Raw genomic sequence first — 22,930 nt, forward strand, 5'->3', positions numbered from 1 at the left:
ACGCGTTAATATACGATATTTGTTTTTCTCTTTTTGACTTACTTCATTATGTATGACAGTCTCTAGATCCATTGACATCTCAACAAATGACTCAATTTCGTTCCTTTTTATGGCTGGGTAATATTCCATTGTATATATGTACCACAACTTCTTTATCCATTCGTCTGTCGATGGGCATTTCGGTTGCTTCCATGACCTGGCTATTGTAAATAGTGCTGCAGTGAACATTGCGGTGCATGTGTCTTTTTGAATTATGGTTTTCTCTGGGTATATGCCCAGTAGTGGGACTGCTGGATCATATGGTAATTCTATTTTTAGTTTTTTAAGGAACCTCCATTCTGTTCTCCATAGTGGCTGTATCCGTTTACATTCCCACCAACAGTGCAAGAGGGTTCCCTTTTCTCCACACCCTCTCCAGCATTTGTTGTTTGTAGATTTTCTGATGATGCCCATTCTAACTGGTGTGAGATGATACCTCATTGTAATTTTGGTTTGCATTTCTCTGATAATTAGTGATGTTGAGCAGCTTTCCATATGCTTCTTGGCCATCTGTATGTCTTCTTTGGAGAAATGTCTATTTAGGTCCTCTGCCCATTTTTGGATTGGGTTGTTTGTTTCTTTAATATTGAGCTGCATGAGCTGTTTATATATTTTGCGGATTAATCCTTTGTCCATTGATTCGTTTGCAAATATTTTCTCCCATTCTGAGGGTTGCCTTTTGGTCTTCTTTATGGTGTCCTTTGCTGTGCAAAAGCTTTGACGTTTCATTAGGTCTCATTTGTTTATTTTTGTTTTTATTTCCATTACTCTAGGAGGTGGATCAAAAAAGATCTTGCTATGATTTATGTCAAAGAGTGTTCTTCCTATGTTTTCCTCTAAGAGTTTTATAGTGTCCGGTCTTACATTTAGGTCTCGAGTCCATTTTGAGCTTATTTTTGTGTATGGTGTTAGGGAGTGTTCTAATTTCATTCTTTTACATGTAACTGTCCAGTTTTCCCAGCACCACTTATTGAAGAGACTGTCTTTTCTCCATTATATATCTTTGCCTCCTTTGTCATAGATTAGTTGACCATATGTGCGTGGGTTTACCTCTGGGCTTTCTATCTTGTTCCATTGATCTATGTTTCTGTTTTTGTGTCAATACCATATTCTCTTGATTACTGTAGCTTTGTAGTATAGTCTGAAGTCATGGAGTCTGATTCCTCTAGCTCTGTTTTTTTCCCTCAAGACTGCTTTGGCTATTCGGGGTCTTTTGTATCTCCATACAAATTTTAAGATTATTTGTTCTAGTTCCATAAAAAATGCCATTGGTAATGTCATAGGAATTGCACTGAATCTGTAGATTTCTTTGGGTAGTATAGTCATTTTCACATTATTGATTCTTCCAATCCAAGAACATGGTATATCTCTCCATCTGTTGGTATCATCTTTAATTTCTTTAGTCAGTGTCGTATAGTTTTCTGCATACAGGTCTTTTGTCTCCCTAGTTAGGTTTATTCCTAGATATTTTATTCTTTTTGTTGCAATGGTAAATGGGAGTGTTTCCTTAATTTCTCTTTCAGATTTTTCATCATTAGTGTATAGGAATGCCAGAGATTTCTGTGCATTAATTTTGTATCCTGCAACTTTACCAAATTCATTGATTAGCTCTAGTAGTTTTCTGGTGGCATTTTTGGGATTCTCTATGTATATTATCATGTCATCTGCAAACAGGGACAGTTTTACTTCTTTTCCAATTTGGATTCCTTTTATTTCTTTTTCTTCTCTGATTGCCGTGGCTAGGACTTCCAAAACTGTGTTGAATAATAGTGGTGAGAGTGGACATCCTTGTCTTGTTCCTGATCTTAGAGGAAATGCTTTCAGTTTTTCACCATTGAGAATGATGTTTTCTGTGGGTTTGTCGTGTATGGCCTTTATTATGTTGAGGTAGGTTCCCTCTATGCCCACTTTCTGGAGAGTTTTTATCATAAAAGTGTGTGGAATTTTGTCAAAAGCTTTTTCTGCCTCTATTGAGATGATCATATGGTTTTTTTCTTCAATTTATTAATATGGTGTATCACATTGATTGATTTGCGTATATTGAAGAATCCTTGCATGCCTGGGATAAATCCCACCTGATCATGGTGTAGGATCCTTTTAATGTGTTGTTGGATTCTGTTTGCTAGTATTTTGCTGGGGATTTTTGCATCTATATTCATCAGTGATATAAGTCTGTAATTTTCCTTTTTTGTAGTATCTTTGTCTGGTTTTAGTTTCAGGGTGATGGTGGCCTCATAGAATGAGTTTGGGAGTGTTCCTTCCTCTGCAGTTTTTTGGAAGAGTTTGAGAAGGATGGGTGTTAGCTCTTCTCTAAATGTTTGATAGAATTCACCTGTGAAGCCATCTGGTCCTGGACTTCTGTTTGTTGGAAGATTTTTAATCACAGTTTCAATTTCATTACTTATGATTGGTCTGTGCATATTTTCTATTTCTTCCTGGTTCAGTCTTGGAAGGTTATACCTTTCTAAGAATTTGTCCATTTCTTCCACATTGTCCATTTCATTGGCATAGAGTTGCTTGTAGTAGTCTCTTAGGATGCTTTGTATTTCTGCAGTGTCTGTTGTAACTTCTCCTTTTTTATTTCCAATTTTATTGATTTGAGTCCTCTCCCTCTTTTTCTTGATGAGTCTGGCTAATGGTTTATCAATTTTGTTTATCTTCTCAAAGAACCAGCTTTTAGTTTTATTGATCTTTGCTTTTGTTTTCTTTGTTTCTGTTTCGTTTATTTCTGCTCTGATCTTTATGATTTCTTTCCTTCTTCTAACTTTGGGTTTTGTTTGTTCTTCTTTCTCTAGTTCCTTTAGGTTTAAGGTTAGATTGTTTATTTGCAATTTTTCTTATTTCTTGAGGGTGGCTTGTATAGATATAAACTTCCCTCTTAGAACTGCTTTTGCTGCATCCCATAGGTTTTGGATCGTCGTGTTTTCATTGTCATTTGTCTCTAGGTTTTTTTTTTTTTCTGGGTTTAAACTGTCTTTCTTTTTTTTTTAAACATCTTTATTTGGGTATAATTGCTTTACAATGGTGTGTTAGTTTCTGCTTTATAACAAAGTGAATCAGTTATACATATACATATGTTCCCATATCTCTTCCCTCTTGCGTCTCCCTCCCTCCCACCCTCCCTAGCCCACCCCTCCAGGCGGTCACAAAGCACCGAGCCGATATCCCTGTGCCATGCGGCTGCTTCCCACTAGCTATCTACCTTACGTTTGTTAGTGTGTATATGTCCATGACTCTCTCTTGCCCTGTCACAGCTCACCCTTCCCCCTCCCCATAACCTCAAGTCCGTTCTCTAGGAGGTCTGCGTCTTTATTCCTGCTTTACCACTAGGTTCTTCATGACATTTTTTTTCTTAAATTCCATATATATGTGTTAGCATACGGTATTTGTCTTTTTCTTTCTGACTTACTTCACTCTGTATGACAGACTCTAGGTCTATCCACCTCATTACAAATAGCTCAATTTCGTTTCTTTTTATGGCTGAGTAATATTCCATTGTATATATGTGCCACATCTTCTTTATCCATTCATCCGATGATGGGCACTTAGGTTGTTTCCATCTCTGGGCTATTGTAAATAGAGCTGCAATGAACATTTTGGTACATAACTCTTTTTGAATTTTGGTTTTCTCAGGGTATATGCCCAGTAGTGGGATTGCAGGGTCATATGGTAGTTCTATTTGTAGTTTTTTAAGGAACCTCCATACTGTTCTCCATAGTGGCTGAACCAATTCACATTCCCACCAGCAGTGCAAGAGTGTTCCCTTTTCTCCACACCCTCTCCAGCATTTATTGTTTCCAGATTTTTTGATGATGGCCATTCTGACTGGTGTGAGATGATATCTCATTGTAGTTTGGATTTGCATTTCTCTAATGATTAATGATGTTGAGCATTCTTTCATGTGTTTGTTGGCAGTCTGTATATCTTCTTTGGAGAAATGTCTATTTAGGTCTTCTGCCCATTTTTGGATTGGGTTGTTTGTTTTTTTGTTATTGAGCTGCATGAGCTGCTTGTAAATTTTGGAGATTAATCCTTTGTCAGTTGCTTCATTTGCAAATATTTTCTCCCATTCTGAGGGTTGTCTTTTGGTCTTGTTTATGGTTTCCTTTGCTGTGCAAAATCTTTGAAGTTTCATTAGGTCCCATTTGTTTATTTTTGTTTTTATTTCCATTACTCTAGGAGGTGGGTCAGAAAGGATCTTGCTGTGATTTATGTCATAGAGTGTTCTGCCTATGTTTTCCTCTAAGAGTTTGATAGTTTCTGGCCTTACATTTAGGTCTTTAATCCATTTTGAGCTTATTTTTGTGTATGGTGTTAGAGAGTGATCTAATCTCATACTTTTTTACATGTATCTGTCCAGTTTTCCCAGCACCACTTATTGAAGAGGCTGTCCTTTCTCCACTGTACATTCCTGCCACCTTTATCAAAGATAAGGTGACCATATGTGCGTGGGTTTATCTCTGGGCTTTCTATCCTGTTCCATTGATCTGTCTTTCTGTTTTTGTGCCAGTACCATACTGTCTTGATTACTGTAGCTTTGTAGTATAGTCTGAAGTCAGGGAGCCTGATTCCTCCAGCTCCTTTTTTTCGTTCTCAAGATTGCTTTGGCTATTCGGGGTCTTTTGTGTTTCCATACAATCTGCGAAATTTTTTGTTCTAGTTCTGTGAAAAATGCCAGTGGTAGTTTGATAGGGATTGCATTGAATCTATAGATTGCTTTGGGTAGTAGAGTCATTTTCACAATGTTGATTCTTGCAATCCAAGAACATGGTACAACTCTCCATTTATTTGTATCATCTTTAATTTCTTTCATCAGTATCTTATAACTTTCTGCATACAGGTCTTTTGTCTCCTTAGGTAGATTTATTCCTAGATATTTATTCTTTTTGTTGCAATGGTAAATGGGAGTGTTTTCTTGATTTCAATTTCAGATTTTTCATCATTAGTATATGGGAATGCCAGAGATTTCTGTGCATTAATTTTGTATCCTGCTACTTTACCAAATTCATTGATTAGCTCTAGTAGTTTTCTGGTAGCACCTTTAGGATTCTCTATGTATAGTATCATGTCATCTGCAAACAGTGACAGCTTTACTTCTTCTTTTCCGATTTAGATTCCTTTTATTTCCTTTTCTTCTCTGATTGCTGTGGCTAAAACTTCCAAAACTATGTTGAATAAGCGTGGTGAGAGTGAGCAACCTTGTGTTGTTCCTGATCTTAGTGGAAATGCTTTCAGTTTTTCACCATTGAGGATGATGTTGGCTGTGGGCTTGTCATATATGGCCTTTATTATGTTGAGGAAAGTTCCCTCTATGCCTACTTTCTGCAGGGTTTTCATCATAAATGGGTGTTGAATTTTGTCAAAAGCTTTCTCTGCATCTATTGAGATGATCATGTAATTTTTATTCTTCAATTTGTTAATATGGTTTATCACATTGATAGATTTGCGTATATTGAAGAATCCTTGCATCCCTGGAATAAACCCCACTTGATCATGGTATATGATCCTTTTAATGTATTGTTCAAGTCAGTTTGCTAGTATTTTGCTGAGGACTTTTGCATCTGTGTTCATCAGTGATATTGGCCTGTAATTTTCTTTTTTTGTGTGATATCTTTGTCTGGTTTTGGTGTCAGGGTCATGGTGGCCTCGTAGAATGAGGTCAGAAGTGTTCCTTCCTCTCCAATTTTTTGGAATAGTTTCAGAAGGATACGTGTTAACTCTTGTCTAAATGTTTGGTAGACTTCACCTGTGAAGCCATCTGGTCCTGGACTTTTGTTCATTGGGGCTTTTTTTGATTACTGATCCAATTTAATTATTGGAAATTGATCTGTTCATATTTTCTGTTTCTTCCTGATTCAGTCTTGGGAGATTGTACATTCCCAGGAATTTGTCCATTTCTTCTAGGTTGTTCATTTTATTAGGCGTACAGTTGCTCATAGTAGTCTCTTGTGACCCTTTGTATTTCTGTGGTGTCAGTTGTAACTTCTTATTCATTTCTGATTTTATTCATTTGGGCCTTCTCTCTTTTTTCATTTTTTTTTGATGCGTCTGATAAACAAATTACCAAATTTGTTTATCTTTTCAAGGAACCAGCTCTTAGTTTCATTGATCTTTTCTATTATGTTTTTGTCTTTATTTCATTTACTTCTGCTGTAGAGCTTTATGATTTTCCCTTTTATTAACTTTGGGTTTTATTTGTTCTTCTTTTTCTAGTTCCTTTTGGTGTGAGGTTAGGTTGTTTATTTGAGATTTTTCTTTTTTCCTGAGTTAGGTTTGTATTAGTATAAACATCCCTCTTAGAACTGCTTTTGCCATGTCCAGTAGATTTGGATCATTGTGTTTCCACTTTCATTTGTCGCCAAGTATTCTTTTATTTCCTCTTTGATTTCATCAGTGAGCCATTGGTTCTTTAGTGGCATGTTGTTTAGCCTTCATGTGGTTGTGGTTTTTGCAAATTTTTTTCTTGTAGTTGATTTCTAGTCTCTTAGCAGCATGGTCGGAAAAGATATTTGATATGATTTTAGTCCTCTTAATTTTACTGAGAGTTGTTTTGTGGCCTAGTGTGTGATGTATCCTGCAGAATGTTCTATGTGCACTTGAAAGAATGTGTATTCTGCTTTTTTGGATGGAATGTCCTACATATATCTATTTAGTCCATCTGGTCTAACGTATCATTTATGCTACTGTTTCCTGATTGATTGCTGTCTGGATGATCTGTCCATTTATGTAAGTGGGCTGTTAATGTCCCCTACAATTATCATGTTATTGTCAGTTTTTCCCTCTATGTTTGTTATTATTTGCTTTCTGTATTTAGGTGCTCCTATGTTGGGTGCATATATATTTACAGGTATTGTATATTCTTCTTGGGTTGATCCCTTGATCATTATGTAATGTACTTTGTCTCCTTTTACAGTCTTCGTTTTAAAGTCTGTTTTTGTCTGATTTAAGTATTGCTACCCCAGCTTTCATTTCCATTTGCATGGAAAACCTTTTTCCATTTCCTCACTTTCAGTCTGCCTGTGTCTTTGGATCTGAAGTGAGACTCTTAGGAGTGGCATATATATGGGTATTTTTGTATCCCTTCAGCCACTCTGTATCCTTAGATTGGAGCATTTAGTCCACTTACATTTAAAGTAATTATTGATAGGTAAGTTCTCATTGCCATTTTGTTAATTGTTTTGGGATTGTTTTTTTATTTCTTTTTTGTTCCTTCTTTTGTTCTCTTCTCTTGTGATTTGATGACTATCTTTAGTGTTATGTTTGGATTCCTTTCTCTTTTTGTGTGTGTGTATCTATTATAGGTTTTTGGTGTGTGATTACCATGAGGTTTGTATATAGCAAGCTAATATATACACGTGATTATTTTAAGTTGCTGATTTCTTAAGTTTGAACACATTTTCACAACCCTGCATTTTTCCTCTCCCCATAACATTTAATGTTTTTGACATCATGATATATCTTTTTGTTTTGTGTATCCCTTAATTTACTTATTGTGGATATAGATCATTTTACTACTTTTATCTTTTAACCTTCCTGCTAGCTTTATAAGTGGTTGATCTACTACCTTTACTGTATATTTGCCTTTACCACTGAGGCTTTTACTTTTGTAATTTTCTTATTTCTAGTTGTGGCCTTTTCTTTTCCAGTTAAAGAAGTCCCTTTAACAATTCTTGAAAAGCTGGTTTGGTGGTACTGAACTCTTTAAGCTTTTGCTTGTCTGTAAAACTTTTGCTCTCTCCTTCAAATCTGAATGATAGCCTTGCTGGGTAGAGTATTGGTTGTAGGTTTTTTTCCTTCCATCACTTTAAATGCATCATGCCACTCCCTTCTGGCCTGCAAAGTTTCTGCAGAAAAGTCAAATGATAGCCTTACGGGAATTCCTTTGTAAGTAACTTGTTTTTCCCTTGCTGCCTTTAAGATTCTCTTTTTAACTTTTTTTTTTAAATTTTATTTATTTTTGGCTGCATTGGGTCTTCATTGCTGTGCACAGGCTTTCTCTAGTTGTGGTGAGTCGGGGCTACTCTTCATTGCAGTGCACAGGCTTCTCATTGCGGTGGCTTCTCTTGTTGTGACGCACAGGCTCTAGGCACGTGGGCCTCAGTAGTTGTGGCTTGCGGGCTCTAGAGCACAGGCTCAGTAGTTGTGGCGAACAGGCCTAGTTGCTCCGCGGCATGTGGGATCTTCCCAGACCAGGGATTGAACCCATGTCCGCTGCATTGGCAGGCAGTTTCTTAACCACTGCGCCACCAGGGAAGTCCATCTGTCTTTAACTTTAATTTTTGCATTTTAATTACAATGTGTCTTGGTGTGGATCTCTTCGGGTTGATCTTGTTTAGAACTCTCTGTGCTTTCTGGACCTGGATGTCTGTTTCCTTTCTCCCAGGTTAAAGAATTTTGCAGCTGTTATCCTTCAAATAAGTTCTCTGCCCCTTTCTCCTTCTTCTGGGGCCCCTATAATGTGAATATTAGTACTCTTGATATTGTCCCAGAAGTCTCTTAAACAGTCCTTATTTTTAATTTTTTTTGTTCAGTTTGCATGATTTCCACTGCAGTCAGTTCACTGATCCATTCCTCTGTATCATCTAATCTACTGTGAATTCCTTCTAGTATATTTTTTATTTCAGTTATTGTATTCTTCACCTATGTTTGGTTTTTCTTTGTATTTTTTAACTTTTTGTTATGCTTCTCATTGTGTTCAATCTTCTCCCAAGTTTGTTGAGCATCTTTACAGTCATTGCCTTGGAAACTTTACCAGGTAGATTACTTATCTCCACTTTGCTTCTTTCTTCTGGCCTTTTATTGTGTTCTATCATTTGGAACATGTTTCTCTGTCACCTCATTTTGCCTAATTCTCTGTTTTCACTTCTGTTCATTAGGTGGAATGCTTACGTTTCCCAAACTTGAACAAGTGGCCTTATATAAGAGATGCCCTATGGGGCCCAGCAGACCACTCCCCTCTGGTCACCAGAGCTATTTGTTCTGTGGGTGCCCCCTCTATGGGCTGCATGGACCCTTCTGTTGTGGTGGGCTGACTACTGTGGGTGCAGTGGTACACAGGACGGTCCTCAGCACAGTTGGCTGCCAGACTCAGCCTCAGTTAGGTCTGCCCGGATGCTGGTGGGCAATGCCGGGTCCTGGCACGGCTGGCTGCAGGACCCAGGAGGTCCTGGGGCTGGGTCTGGCCCACTGGTGGGTGGGGTTGGGTCGTGGGCACACTGGTAGACAAGGCTGGGTCTCCACATGGCTGGCAGCTGGCCTGGGGGCCCTGGAATTGTTACAGACTGGCTGGTGGACAGGTAAGCCCCCTGTGCTAATAAGCTAGAGGAGGACTCCAAAATGGTGCTTGCCCACACTAATGTCCTTGTGGTAGAACAAGCTCCCCACGATGGCTGCCAGCAGCATCTGTGTCCCCAGGATGAGACCCAGTTACCTCCTGCCTCTCTGGGAGGTTCTCCAAGATCAGCAGGTGGGTTTGACCCAGGCTCCCTTCAAATTAGTGCTTCTGCCCTGGGTCCCAGAGCATGTGAGATTTTGTGTGTGCCATTTAAGAGTGGAGTCTATATTTCCCACAGCCTTCTGGGTCACCTGAATATAAGCCCTACTAGCCTTCAAAGCCAAACATTCTGGGGGCTTGTCTTCCCAATGCAGGACCCCCAGGCAGGGGAGCTCAGTAGGGGGCTCAGACCCCACACTCCTTGGGAAGAACTTTTGCAGTTATAATTATCCTCCTATTTGTGGGTCACTGACCTGGGATGGGAGCATGGGTCTTGACTATACCATGTCTCCACCCCTCTTAACCATCTCATTGTGGTTCCTTCTTTGTATCTTTAGCTTCAGAAAATCTGTTCTGCTAGTCTGCAGAGCATTCTCACTGATAGTTGCTCTGTAAATAGTTGTAATTTTGGTGTGCCCGTAGGAGGAGGTGAGTGCAGGTCTTCCCAATCTGCCATCTTGGACAGTCTCCTGTATCATCTAAATGTTAAGTTCCAGGGCCCTAACTTTTAGCAGCAGTCTTCTTTGTTCTTTAATGCTATTAGTGACTTCAGTTAAAACGTGATATTAGCTGATTGATAGGTTATGTTTTAGCCATTAATGCTAATTTTTAGTTCAGTGATTACCTCAATTAATCAGTCTTCTAGGTGTCAAGCTCCCTTACAGATGTTAGCAAAAAAAATGAACAAGGGGTAGGGGAATGGCCTCATCCAGGTCCTCTTCCCAGGACCATGTGCTGCTTTTGTGCATCACCATGCAGCTACAGGGCGGTAGTTCTGGTCCTTGGCAAAGTAGGGAGGTCTGCAAGGGCACTGTGTGTGCTCTTGCTTTTACTGTACATAGTTCTCTCCTCTTTCACTGGTAACATTCACCTGTTTCAGGTGTGCAGAATTCTTCCAAAATAAGCAATCTGATGTTAGCAATTATTACTAAATAATAGATTTATATATTGGGAGTTATTTTCTTCAAGTATTTACATTTTAGACTACTCTTCTCTATGGAATGAAAATTTTTTTTTTTTTGTTAAAGGAATTTAACGCATTTCTAAGCAGAGAATTTGTGATATATTGCCTTATCATTCCCAGGAAAGTTTACCAAGTGTCTACTGTGTCCCTGTCATCACTGGGTGGTAGGAATACGGAATAAACAAGACATGATCATCACTACCCAAGTAGTTGTGAATAGCTATTTAATTATAATTACGATAAACACTATGAAGCTGTACATAAAGTACTATAGAACATATAATAGGGAGAGGTAACCTGAGACTTCCTTACCTTCCTTGATTTTAATTCACCTCCTCTCTCCTTTCCATGCATAGTTTATGACTATTTGCATATTTGGAGTATTTTTCATTTTTGGCAGCTTTTTTAAATGTGATTTTTAAAATACAATTTAAGTTTTAAAAAAACTTAGAAGTTGAAGAATACTAAAAGGAACTCCTGTGTACTTTTTGGTTGGGTTCACCAGTTGGTGTCCTTTGATCTGGAACATTCCTCACCCTTTCTTTTTTTGACCGTGACATTATTGAAGAGAGCAGGCTAATTATTTGGTAGCTTGTCCCTCAGTTTAGGTTTGTCTGAGATTCCTCATTATGATTCAGGTAGTGCATTATTTGACAGGTTCCTTGTCTGTACATGTTTGAACTATAAAAACAAGTTTAGAGTTTGAGATTTATTTAGGTATGATTTGTGTTTTCTTAAACCAGGAAAAAAAATTGAGGACATAACTGTCATGGGGTTATCTTTTCTTTACTCAAACTAGTTTAGAAAGCTCTTACCAACCTCAGTGATTCATATTTTTCATTTCTTGTTTTAAAGACAGATGCACATTATTCCATACTGTCACTTCTTCTATGTCTGTCTGATTCTCCTTCAAACAGCAATTATGTGGAAACACCAAGAGATAAAGAAGTGGGTATGTTACCAAATGCTTTTCATATATATAACAAATAAAAGAGAAATTGGTTTTATGACTTAATTACCAGACTTTGAGATTTTATAAAAAGTTGTAAAAAAAATCTGAAACTAAAATATTTCTGTTGTCTTAAGTGCAATTATAGTTGTAAATTTTCTTTTAAAATATGAGTTCTGACTTTGTAAGTTAAACTTTCAGTTATATAAAGAGAAAAATCACTTTTGAAGATAAAGAAATTAAATTTTTTAATGTATTAGAATGTCAACTTATTGAATGTTTCAATATTTTTGAACTTTCATTTCCCAAGTGTATTTTATTATGAGTTTTGTTGGACTTTTTACTGTAATTTGGGGTTTTTTTCCCACATATTTTTGATCAAGCTGATGAAATTCTTCTGCTGTATTTTAGAAAAGAAAGACGATTTCGACTGGGGAAAATACTTGATGGAAGGTGAAGAAATTGACCTTGGCCCAAATGTAGACACACCAGTAAGTAGCAGTGGTTTTGCTACTGAAAATATAAATACATGCCAAGTTATTTAGATGATTTTTATGGGTCCTTCTGCCCTACAGCAACTTATCTAAAACAGGAACACTCTTCACTAAATTAGAGTGGTTTATTATGGAAGTTTTATTAAGATTTTGCACCCAAACATCGGTACTAGGAAGTTGATCAGAAAATATATGTATCCCTTAAGGAGCTGTAAATCTTGGGATTTTGCCACCAAAACTAATTCCATCCTATAATAGTAACTTTCAAGATATGTAGAAAAAGGTTTTATTTGATAAAGTTTTTGCTTCTGAAATTTTCTTGATCTTTTAGTCTCAATAGCTCCAGTTGTTAGGTGCTCTAAGGGTAAGGTGTATTGCCTTCTTTTAATCAGAATTGGTCTGAAGAAAGTGAAGATGAAGATGATCAACAGCCTTTAAGCAGAGAGGACTCTGGGATTCAGGTGGACAGGACACCATTAGAAGAACAAGATCAAAACAAAAAGCTGGGACTTCAAGTCAGCTGGAAAGGTAGTGTGTGTTCTTAGATACTGGCATCATTTTCTGATAGAAGAATTCTCTAGAAGGAAAGGCAAGCTTTGAGAATCAGTTCCATGTGGTTTAAAATATTGGTAAGCTCTGCCGTCCTTAAAAACAAACCTTTTTAAACCATTAGTAGATCTTTCTTCTGTAGTGCCTAAGAAGTAGCTCTATAGAATTAATGTTGAAAGGGCATTTACAGTGCAATTTTGGTCTTTTTTTAATACAGTTCTGAGAACTTTGTTAGTCCTAAATGGTTGTTTCTTTTCTTTTCTTTTTCTTTTTTTTTTTTTTTTTGAGAAGGATTGGCTTTGCTAAAGTTAGTGACTAAATAAAAGGAAAAGATCCATACAATTTAATTTTAAATTTGAATGTCTGCTTTTTCAGTTTTTAGTAAAAAAAATATGAATTGGTAGAATCCAGAAAGAGCTGGAAACAACCTTAGAGATTAGAACATCTAATCCTACTTCTCATTTTGTAGATAAAAAACAGAGGCGTGGTTACAGTGTTTTTCCCACGGTCACAGCCGGGAAGCTAACCCCAGAAACTGGGGTCTGTGACCTAGCCCTGTTCATTGTACCTGAACCTTGCCAAATGCACATAAAGTAGTTAAAGCTGATTTAGCATGCTAACGATTTTCTGCTTTCTTTTCTCTTCCCTTTCTTTTTTATTCTTGAATTGGACCTTTAGGGTAGAGTGTGGGTTAATCAGCTCAGAGCATGTGAGCAGCAGCAGCAGCCCGTGCAGGGCCTTTTGGTTTAGTTTATTTCTTCTCTTCTGCCCTTTCTGATTCTCACTCCCCTTTCCTTTTCTCTGCCAGCCCAGTGACAGGCTCCTGTTCTAATGTATTTGATATCTGTTCTCAAACATGTTGAGTTCTTGTAAAGTACATTGTTTTGGTTGGTTGTATTCCTTTTTTAAAATTACATACTGGTATTATGCTATGTGTAAACTCTGTTCTGTTCTTCTTTTCATTTAACTCTGTTTTAATCTGTCCATGTCACTCTGTGCATATCTCTTCTGTTGTTCCTAATGGCTGAGTAGGATGCTGCAGTTTGCAGTACCTCATTTCTGTAATTGCTTCTCTCGTGGACAGGCCTGAACTGCCTTCAGCCATTCTCCCTAATGCCATGCCCAATCATGGACCTGGTCCACAATCTCATCCCTACTTGATTAGGACCCCGCCTCTGATTTGGTCTGCTGTTTTCATTTGCATTTGTCTGACTACACAGGATAAGTACTTGGGATCAGTCTTGCCCCTTCTACGATGTATCCATTGACATCCTTTGCTTGCTTTTCTTTGGAGTTTCATGTCATTCTTGCCCATCCCCACACTTCAGAGTTCTTTGTATATCTAGATAGTAATTCCTAGGTTTTAGACATTGCAATTTTCTTCCTCTAGTTAGTCACCTGTATGTTCATGGTATCCTTCAAACAGAATCTGTGATTTTTAAAAATACCTTATTGTACTCAAATCTGAATTTTTCATGATATGGTTAGAATTTGGGCCTTGATATTTTTCTCTAAAAGAACATTCCCCTGTATTTTCCTTCTGTTTGCTTTTTTAGAGCTTGTGTTTAGCTCTTTAGTGACCACCAGATCCTCTTTTATGTATGAAGTGAGGTTAAAAGGTCCAGCTTATTTTTCTCCCATGTCATGAGCAGATTTCCCAACAGTCCATTCTTCCCACATTGCTTTGTGGTTCTAACATTGTTATGTATCTATACACTTATTTATTTCTGAACATTCAGTTCTCTTCCCTGAGTGTGAGTTGTGGAGGAACAGACTTTTTATTTATATGGCTTTGTACTGTGTTTCAACACATAGAAGGCAAGTTTCCCCCTCACCTCCTTTACTCTTTTTCGAAATAGGCTTAGCTATTTGTGGGTTTTTATTCTTCTAAAGACATTTTAAAAGTTCCTTTTTAAAAATCCAGCTGGAATTTTTATTGGGATTGCATTGAATTTATAGATTTAGCTTGGGGAGATCTGACATCTTTACTATGAAAATATCTGCATTTATTCTAATTTTTTAATGTCTTACCAGATTTTGGAAATTTTCTTTGTAAAGACCTTAAGTCTTTGTTAATTTCTATGTATGTTAATAGTTCTTATTGTGAATAGTGTCTTTTTTTGTTTTATTTATTGCTGGAGTAGGGGGACACTTGTTTTTTGTAAATTGTTCTTATATCCAGCATTCTTGCTGAACTCTCATACTGCTTATATATTGTTGATTCCATTAGGTTTTTTGCGTACACAATCAGTATTGTTTGCAAATATTGACAGTTTTATCTCCTGCCAGTTCTTTTTTTTAATAAATTTATTTATTTTATTTATTTATTTTTGGCTGTGTTGGGTCTTCGTTGCTTTGTGGGCTTTCTCTAGTTGCGACGAGCGGGGGCTACTCTTTGTTGTGGTGCGCAGGCTTCTCATTGCAGTGGCTTCTCTTGTTGCAGAGCACGGGCTGTAGGCTTGTGGCCTTCAGTAGTTGTGGCGCGTGGGCTCAGTAGTTGTGGAGCACAGGCTCAGTAGTTGTGGTACACGGGCTTAGTTGCTCTGTGGCATGTAGGATCTTCCCAGACCGGGGCTCAAACCCGTGTACCCTGCATTGGCAGGCAGATTCTTAACTACTGTGCCACTAGGGAAGCCCCTCCTGCCAGTTCTTATATCTTATATCTTCTTAATAACATGTTAACCGTGTCTCTTTCCTGGCCAGCCCTCTAGTCTGCAGAGGAAGCAGTGGCAATGAGCATGGGTTTCCTGGAGTGGTTTTTATCCCAAGAGGGTTGCCCCTGAAATTCCTTAATTAAGTGTGATAGTTTTTGGCATAGGTTCTGGATATGTGTCCTTTGTAAAATTAAGACTTTTATTCCTGTTTTTCTAGGAGTCTTTAATTATAAATAAGTATTGAACTTTATCAAGTGCTGTTCTTTATCTGTGAGATAATTCTATAATTCATCACTTTTACTCTAGTACTTTACTGATAGATTTTTTTGATAGTGAATCATCCTTGAATTCCTGAGCTAAACTTCCTTGATCATTCTGTTATTTTGTTACTATAGTATTGGATTGGGTTAGCCTTTTTTAATTGAGAATTTTTAATCTTTATTCTTCGATGAATTACTTTTTCTATCATGTCTTTATCTGGTTTGGGAAGCAGGGTTATATTGGCCTCATAAAATGTTAGACAGCTCTCCCTTTTTCTGTTTTCTACTACAATCTGTATAAGATAGCTAATCCTTCAAACCCTGCTACTAGTCCTGAGGCTTTGGGGGTACTTGGGAACATCTTAAGTTACCATTTCAATTTCTTTTATGATTATTGAATTATTCAAGTATACTGATTGTGTCTTTTTATTCATGGGTCATTTTAAAATCGAGTAATTTTTTTTTTTTTTTTTTTTTACTTTCTAGCAGTGACAGTTAAATTTTGTATGTCTCTCTGTGTGTGTGTGTGTGTGTGTGTGTGTGTGTGTGTGTGTGTGTGTATGGTTTTAAGTAAATGATTACATATGTAAATGTTGGGTAGCTGTTATTTTAAAGACCCTTTGTCAATTGAATATTTGAATGGAATCATAAGTCCAGATTTTGTAGCAAAGCTGATCAAGTATTTTGTTGTTAACTCTTATAACTTAAATGTAAATAAATTCCCTTCCACTAGATGAGTCAGATGCCCGAAGCTGGCTGGAACAACATGTGGTCCGTCAGTACTGGACAGTCAGGTCCTCGAGGTTTCCTCATAGTTTACATTTGCACTCCAATCTAGCTGCTGTCTGGTAAGAAGCTATTTTCCGTTTCATGTGTTGATAGAGGAAACTTGGATATTTTAATATTTGGTTTTGAATTGTGACTTAAATCAAATGCTTTCTTGAACTTTTTTTTAACAGTTTTCAAAATTGAAGTATTGAATTTACAGTGTTGTGTTAGTTTCAGGTATACAGCAAAGTGATTGTTATACATACATACATTTATATATGTGTGTGTGTGTATATATAATCCTTTTTCAGATTGTTTTCCATTATGAGTTATTACAAGATGTTTAATATAGTTGCTTATCCTATACAGTAGGTCCTTGTTGTTTACCTGTTTTATATGTAGTAGGGTGTATATGTTAATCCCAAACTCCTAATTTATCTCTCCCCGCGTCTGCTATCCCCTTTGGTAGCAGTTTCTATTCTATGCCTATGAGTGCAATTATGTCTTATAAATAAGTTCATTTCTATCATTTTTTTGGATTCCACATATAAGTGATATCATGGGATATTTGCCTTTCGCTGTCTGACTTATTTCACTTAGTATGATAATCTCTAGGTCCATCCATGTTGCTGCAAATGGCAGTGTTTCATTCTTTTTATGGCTGAGTAATATTCCATTGTGTGTATATATGTGTGTGTGTGTGTGTGTGTGTGTGTGTGTGTACACCACATCTTCTTTATCCATTCATCTGTCCATCTTTTGATGTACATGTAGGTTGATTCCATGTCTTATCTATTGTAAATAGTGCTGCTGTGAACATTGGGGCTCTGTTTTTAGTTTTTTAAGGAACCTCTGCACTGTTCTCCATAGTGGCTGCACCAATTTACATTCCCACCAGCAGGGGAGGAGGGTTCCTTTTTCTCCAAATCCTCTCCAGCATTTATTATTTGTAGACTTTTTTTTTATTTTTTGTAGGACGCGGGCCTCTCACTGTTGTGGCCTCTCCCGTTGCGGAGCACAGGCTCCGGACGCACAGGCTCAGCAGCCATGGCTCACGGGCCCAGCCGCTCCGCGGCATGTGGGATCTTCCCGGACCGGGGCACGAACCCGTGTCCCCTACATTGGCAGGCGGACTCTCAACCACTGCGCCACCAGGGAAGCCCTATTTGTAGACTTTTTAATGATGGCTATTCTGACTGGTATGAGGTGATACCTCATTGTAGTTTTGATTTGCATTTCTCTAATAATTAGTGTACTGAGCATTTTTTCATGTGCCTGTTGGCCACTTGTATGTCTTTGGAGAAGTGCCTTTAGGTTTTCTACCCATTTTTTGATTGGGTTGTTTGTTTTTTTTCAAATTAAGCTGTATGAGCTGTTTATATATTTTGGAAATTAATCCCTTGTCATTTGCATCATTTGCAAATATTTTCTCCTTGTCAGTAGGTTGTCTTTTTGATTTGCTTATGGTTTCCTTTACTGTACAAAAACTTTTGAATTTAATTAGGTCCCATTTGTTTATGTTTCTCTTTATTTCCATTACTCTAGGAGATGGATCCAAAAAAATATTGCTGCGATTTATGTCAAAGAGTTTTCTGCCTATGTTTACCTCTAGGAGTTTTATAGTGTCCAGTTTTATATTTAGGTCTTTAATCCATTTTGAGTTTATTTGTGTATATGGTGTTAGAGTCTGTTCTAATTTCATTCTTTTACATGTAGCTGTCCAGTTTTCCCAGCACCAGTTATTGAAGCAACTGTTTTTCTCCATTGCATATTCTTGCCTCCTTTGTCGTAGATTAATTAACCATGAGTGTGTGGGTTTATTTCTGGGCTTTCTATCCTGTTCCATTGATCTATGTGTCTGTTTTCGTGCCAGTACCATACTGTATTAATTATTGTAATTTTGTAATATAGTCTGAAGTCAGGGAGCCTGATTCCTCCACCTTCATTTTTCTTTCTCAAGATTGTTTTGGCTATTCAAGGTCTTTTGTGTCTCCATACACATTTAAAATTTTCTTGTTCTGGTTCTGTGAAAAATGCCATTGGTAATTCGATAGGGATTGCATTCTGTAGATTGCCTTAGGTAGTATGGTCATTTTAACAATATTGATTCTTCCAATCCAAGAATACGGTATATCTTTCCAGCTGTTTGTATCCTCTTCAGTTTCTTTCATCAGTGTCTTACAGTTTTTGGAGTACAGGTCTTTGCCTCCTTAGGTAGGTTTATTCCGAGGTATTTTATTCTTTTTGATGCAATGGTAAATGGGATTGTTTCTTTAATTTCTCTTTCTGATATTTCATTTTTAGTGTATAGAAATACAACAGATTTCTATATACTAATTTTGTATCCAGCAACTTTACTGAATTCATTGATAAGCTCTAGTTGTTTTCTGGTAGCATCTTTAGGATTTTCTTATATATATTATCATGTCATCTGCAAACAGTGACAGTTTTACTTCTTTTCCAATTTGGATTCCTTTTATTTCTTTTTCTTCTCTGATGCTGTGGCTAGGACTTCCAAAATTATGTTGAATAAATGTGGCAAAAGTGGGCATCCTTGTCTTGTGTCTAATGTTAGAGGAAGTGCTTTCGCCTTTGAGTATGATGTTAGCTGGGCTTATCGTATATGGCCTTTATTATGTTGAGGTATGTTCCCTCCATACCCATCTTTTTTTAGAGTTTTTATCATAAATGGATTTGAATTTTGTCAAAAGCTTTTTCTGCATCTATTGAGATGGTCATGTAATTTTTATTCTTCAATTTATTAATGTGATGTATCACATTGATTTGCAAATGTTGAATCATCCTTGCATCCCTGGGATAAACCCCACTTGATCATGGTATATGATCCTTTTAATGTACTGTTCAAGTCAGTTTGCTAGTATTTTTCTGAGGACTTTTGCATCTGTGTTCATCAGTGATATTGGCCTGTAATTTTCTTTTTTTGTGATATCTTTGTCTGGTTTTGGTATCAGGGTGATGGTGGCCTCGTAGAATGAAGTCAGAAGTGTTCCTCTCCAATTTTTTGGAATAGTTTCAGAAGGATACGTGTTAACGCTTGTCTAAATGTTTGGTAGACTTCACCTGTGAAGCCATCTGGTCCTGGACTTTTGTTCATTGGGGCTTTTTTTGATTACTGATCCAATTTAATTACTGGAAATTGATCTGTTCATATTTTCTATTTCTTCCTGATTCAGTCTTGGGAGATTGTACATTCCCAGGAATTTGTCCATTTCTTCTAGGTTGTTCATTTTATTAGGCGTACAGTTGCTCGTGGTAGTCTCTTGTGACCCTTTGTATTTCTGTGGTGTCAGTTGTAACTTCTTATTCATTTCTGATTTTATTGATTTGGGCCTTCTCTTTTTTTTCTTTTTTTTTTTTTTTTGATGAGTCTGATAAGCAAATTACCAGATTTGTTTATCTTTTCAAGGAACCAGTTCTTAGTTTCATTGATCTTTTCTATTATGTTTTTGTCTTTATTTCATTTACTTCCACTGTGGAGCTTTATGATTTTTCCTTTTACTAATTTTGGTTTTTATTTGTTCTTCTTTGAGTTAGGTTTGTATCACTATAAACATCCCTCTTAGAACTGCTTTTGCTGTGTCCAGTAGATTTGGATCGTTGTGTTTCCACTTTCATTTGTCTCCAGGTATTTTTTTATTTCCTCTTTGATTTCATCAGTGAGCTGTTGCAGACTGTGGTTTTCTTGCTTCTGGTGTCTGCCCCCTGGTGGGTAAGACTGGTCCAGGGGCTTCTTCAGGCTTCCTGCAGGAGGTACTGGTGCCTGCCCACTGATGTGTGAAGCTGGGTCTTGTCCCTCTTGTGTGCAGGGTTGTATCTGCGGGCATGTGTAGGGGTGGCTGTGGGCTCAGGAAGTCTAGGCAGCCTGTCTGCTGAGGCGAGGGGCTGTGTCCCTGCCCAGTTTGTTTCACCTGTGGCATCCCCACACTGGAGCCTACAGCCTACTGGGTGGGACCAGGTCTTGGTGCCAAGAGGTCAGCCTCCATGAGAGCTCACACAGGTGAATGCTCCCTGATATAGCCACCACCAGTGTCTTTGTCCCCAGGATGAGTCACCAGCCATCCCCCACCTCCCCAGGAAACCCTCCAACACCAGCAGGTAGGTCTGGCCCTGGCTCCTATCATATTGCTGCCTTTGCCCTCAGTCTCGGTGCTCATGAGATTTTGTTTGTGCCCTTAAGAGTGGAGTCTCTATTTCCCTCCATCCTGTGGAGCTCCTGCAGTCAAGCCCCACTGGCCTTCAGAGCCAAATGCTCTGGGGGCTCCTCTTCCCGGTGCCAGACCCCCCAGACTAGGGCATGCCTCACGTGCGGGAGAACCTCTATAATATAATTATTCTCCGGTTTGTGGGTCACCCACCTGGGGAGTGTCAGATTTGATTATATCACGAGTCTGCCTCTCCTACCTGTCTTGTTGTGGTTCCTTCTTTAATATTTTCTGGTATGTTTCAGTGTTTTTTATCAGTTTTTCTTTCCACAGTTAGTTGTAATTTTTCTGTGCTCACGAGAGGATGTGAGCTTAGGGTCCTTCTACTCTGCCATCTTGGCCGCTCTCCTCAGTCACTTATTATTCATAACACTTTGCACTTGCCACTTAACCTGTGATCAGTTCCTCATCGAACTAGCTCCGTTTGCCTGATGAGCAGCAAGCCAAATGCTGAAACTCCAAGGTTTGCAGCAGAAAGGGTTTATTCACAAGGCAGCCAAGTGAGAAGGGAAAACAAATCTCAAATCTGCTTTTCCTTGAAATTTTTAACAATTCCAATTAAGCCGGGTTTGTTTGTTTGTTTGTTTGTTTGTTTGTTTTTTTGCGCTACACGGGCCTCTCACCATTGTGGCCTCTCCCGTTGCGGAGCACAGGCTCCGGACGCGCAGGCTCAGCAGCCATGGCTCACGGGCCCAGCCGCTCTGCGGCATGTGGGATCCTCCCAGACCGGGGCACGGACCCATGTCCCCTGCATCGGCAGGCGGACTCTCAACCACTGCGCCACCAGGGAAGCCCTAAGCAGTTTTGTTATTTAATTATTATTTTTAAAGTGAGATTATTTAACTATGATCTGTCTTTTGATTTGTTATTTTCAAAGTGAATGGATTGGTTTATATTAGGCCATTTATTTGATTTCTGTTTTAGTGTACTTACTGCAAAAATAGTTACTATTTTTCCAAAACAACAATACATAGTTTTAAATATTTGCTTAAGTCGGCAATAAACTTAAAATTGCTCTGAAAGTGCTTCTCTGAGAGTATTTCAGTTGACTTGTGAAAATGAATATGGGAGGAAATTTAAAGTATGTATTATGTTTATTTGCTTATCGATTACTGGTTAAATTACCACTAAATTACACATACTCTTTGAGACTTCTACTTTTACTTAATGAGAAATCTTTTCATTGACATTTGATGTTTGTTATCTAATAGGGACCAACACTTGTACACCAGTGACCCATTATATGTTCCAGATGACAGAGTTTTTGTTACTGAAACGCAGGTTATTCGGGAAACCCTGTGGTAAGACCTGTTAACCTAATTCATAGTCTAAAGACTTTATTAATGAGAAGCAGAATTTTGGTTTTCTGAAGAAAGGTGTTTGAGGGTTTTTCACATGCATATTAGAAATAGACCATTAGGTATGAACCCAAATCAGGTCCCTGTGGACACCTAAATTTGGATTGGGAGACTCAGTAAGCCCAAAATTTAGAGTCGACCATGGAGATTTTGGTATATTTACCTCTTTTCCATTTAAATACTGTCATATATGATTTAACCAAGATTAGACTATCACTTTTTAAATATCTGAATTCAAGTTAAGGTTTCTAATTTTCTGCTTACTGCTTTTTAGGCAGAGCACATCAGTGAGAGTTACCTGTGCCCTGTACCTAGGAACCAGGAATCTCAGAATTTAGACTGTGTTCACACAAAAATGAAGATGAAGAATGTAACATGTAGTGCTCTTACTACTGAGATTTCCAGTTTCTGGTTCTCTCTGCCATAAAATATAATACTGACATGCTTAAAAGTGGGAAGATCTGTTTGGACCATCATGTATGTGAGGAAATGTTTTGACAATACTGTTTTGTACTTTCTTAAAGATGGTATTGAAATAATCAGTCTTAAAGTAATCAGATAAAAAGACTGATGTCTTGTTTTCTAATTATTTGACCTCTTTGTCCTCCCTTACCCTCCCCTTCTGAATCTTTTATTAAAATTTCTTAGGCATTACTGTAGTGTATATTTTTCTAAACTTAAAGTACATTCATCTTTTTATTTCAGGTTACTTTCAGGGGTAAAAAAGCTCTTTATATTTCAGCTGATAGATGGAAAGGTAACTGTGAGGAACAACATTATAGTAACTCATTTGACAAATGTAAGTTATTTGTATTTATTGTAATTAAATTTAAATAATAAGATTTATGTAAATCATGGTTATGTAACTTTAGAACATTTTGCAAAATTAAAATTAACTATTAAATATATTTAAGTTCCAAAAGGCAAAATTAAGTGTGTATTTTTATAGTGCTTAGAGAATTCTTTTATATTGTTTGTGGTGTTCATATTTCGTTTTGATTTGTATTTTCTGTCATTCTTTATTGAGAAAGCTGTCTACTGTAATTTTTTTGCCTACAGTACATTTACCTTATATTTGTGTTTTTAAAAAGTGTAAGCCACAGTTCTATATTTTATAAAAATTAATGCTTACACTGTTTCCTCTGAATGTAAAACTAAATACTCGTTTTATTACTTTGT

General features: G+C 37.5%; 1 protein-coding gene across 4 annotated transcripts in view; it reads left to right on the top strand.

Annotated features, from left to right (window-relative positions):
• Nucleotides 1–22,930, top strand: part of TUBGCP5 (tubulin gamma complex associated protein 5) — a 57,556-nt gene that overhangs the window by 12,365 nt on the left and 22,261 nt on the right. For all 4 annotated transcript variants that reach the window (XM_033400215.2, XM_049712576.1, XM_004276892.4 and 1 more), the window contains 6 exons: nt 11,352–11,448; nt 11,857–11,936; nt 12,332–12,467; nt 16,136–16,250; nt 21,605–21,694; nt 22,457–22,550. In XM_033400215.2, the coding sequence (XP_033256106.1) occupies nt 11,352–11,448; nt 11,857–11,936; nt 12,332–12,467; nt 16,136–16,250; nt 21,605–21,694; nt 22,457–22,550 (612 nt within the window). The remainder of the gene's footprint in view (nt 1–11,351; nt 11,449–11,856; nt 11,937–12,331; nt 12,468–16,135; nt 16,251–21,604; nt 21,695–22,456; nt 22,551–22,930) is intronic.

Source organism: Orcinus orca, chromosome 7 (assembly GCF_937001465.1).
Source record: "Orcinus orca chromosome 7, mOrcOrc1.1, whole genome shotgun sequence".
Classification (NCBI taxonomy): Eukaryota; Metazoa; Chordata; class Mammalia; order Artiodactyla; family Delphinidae; genus Orcinus; species Orcinus orca.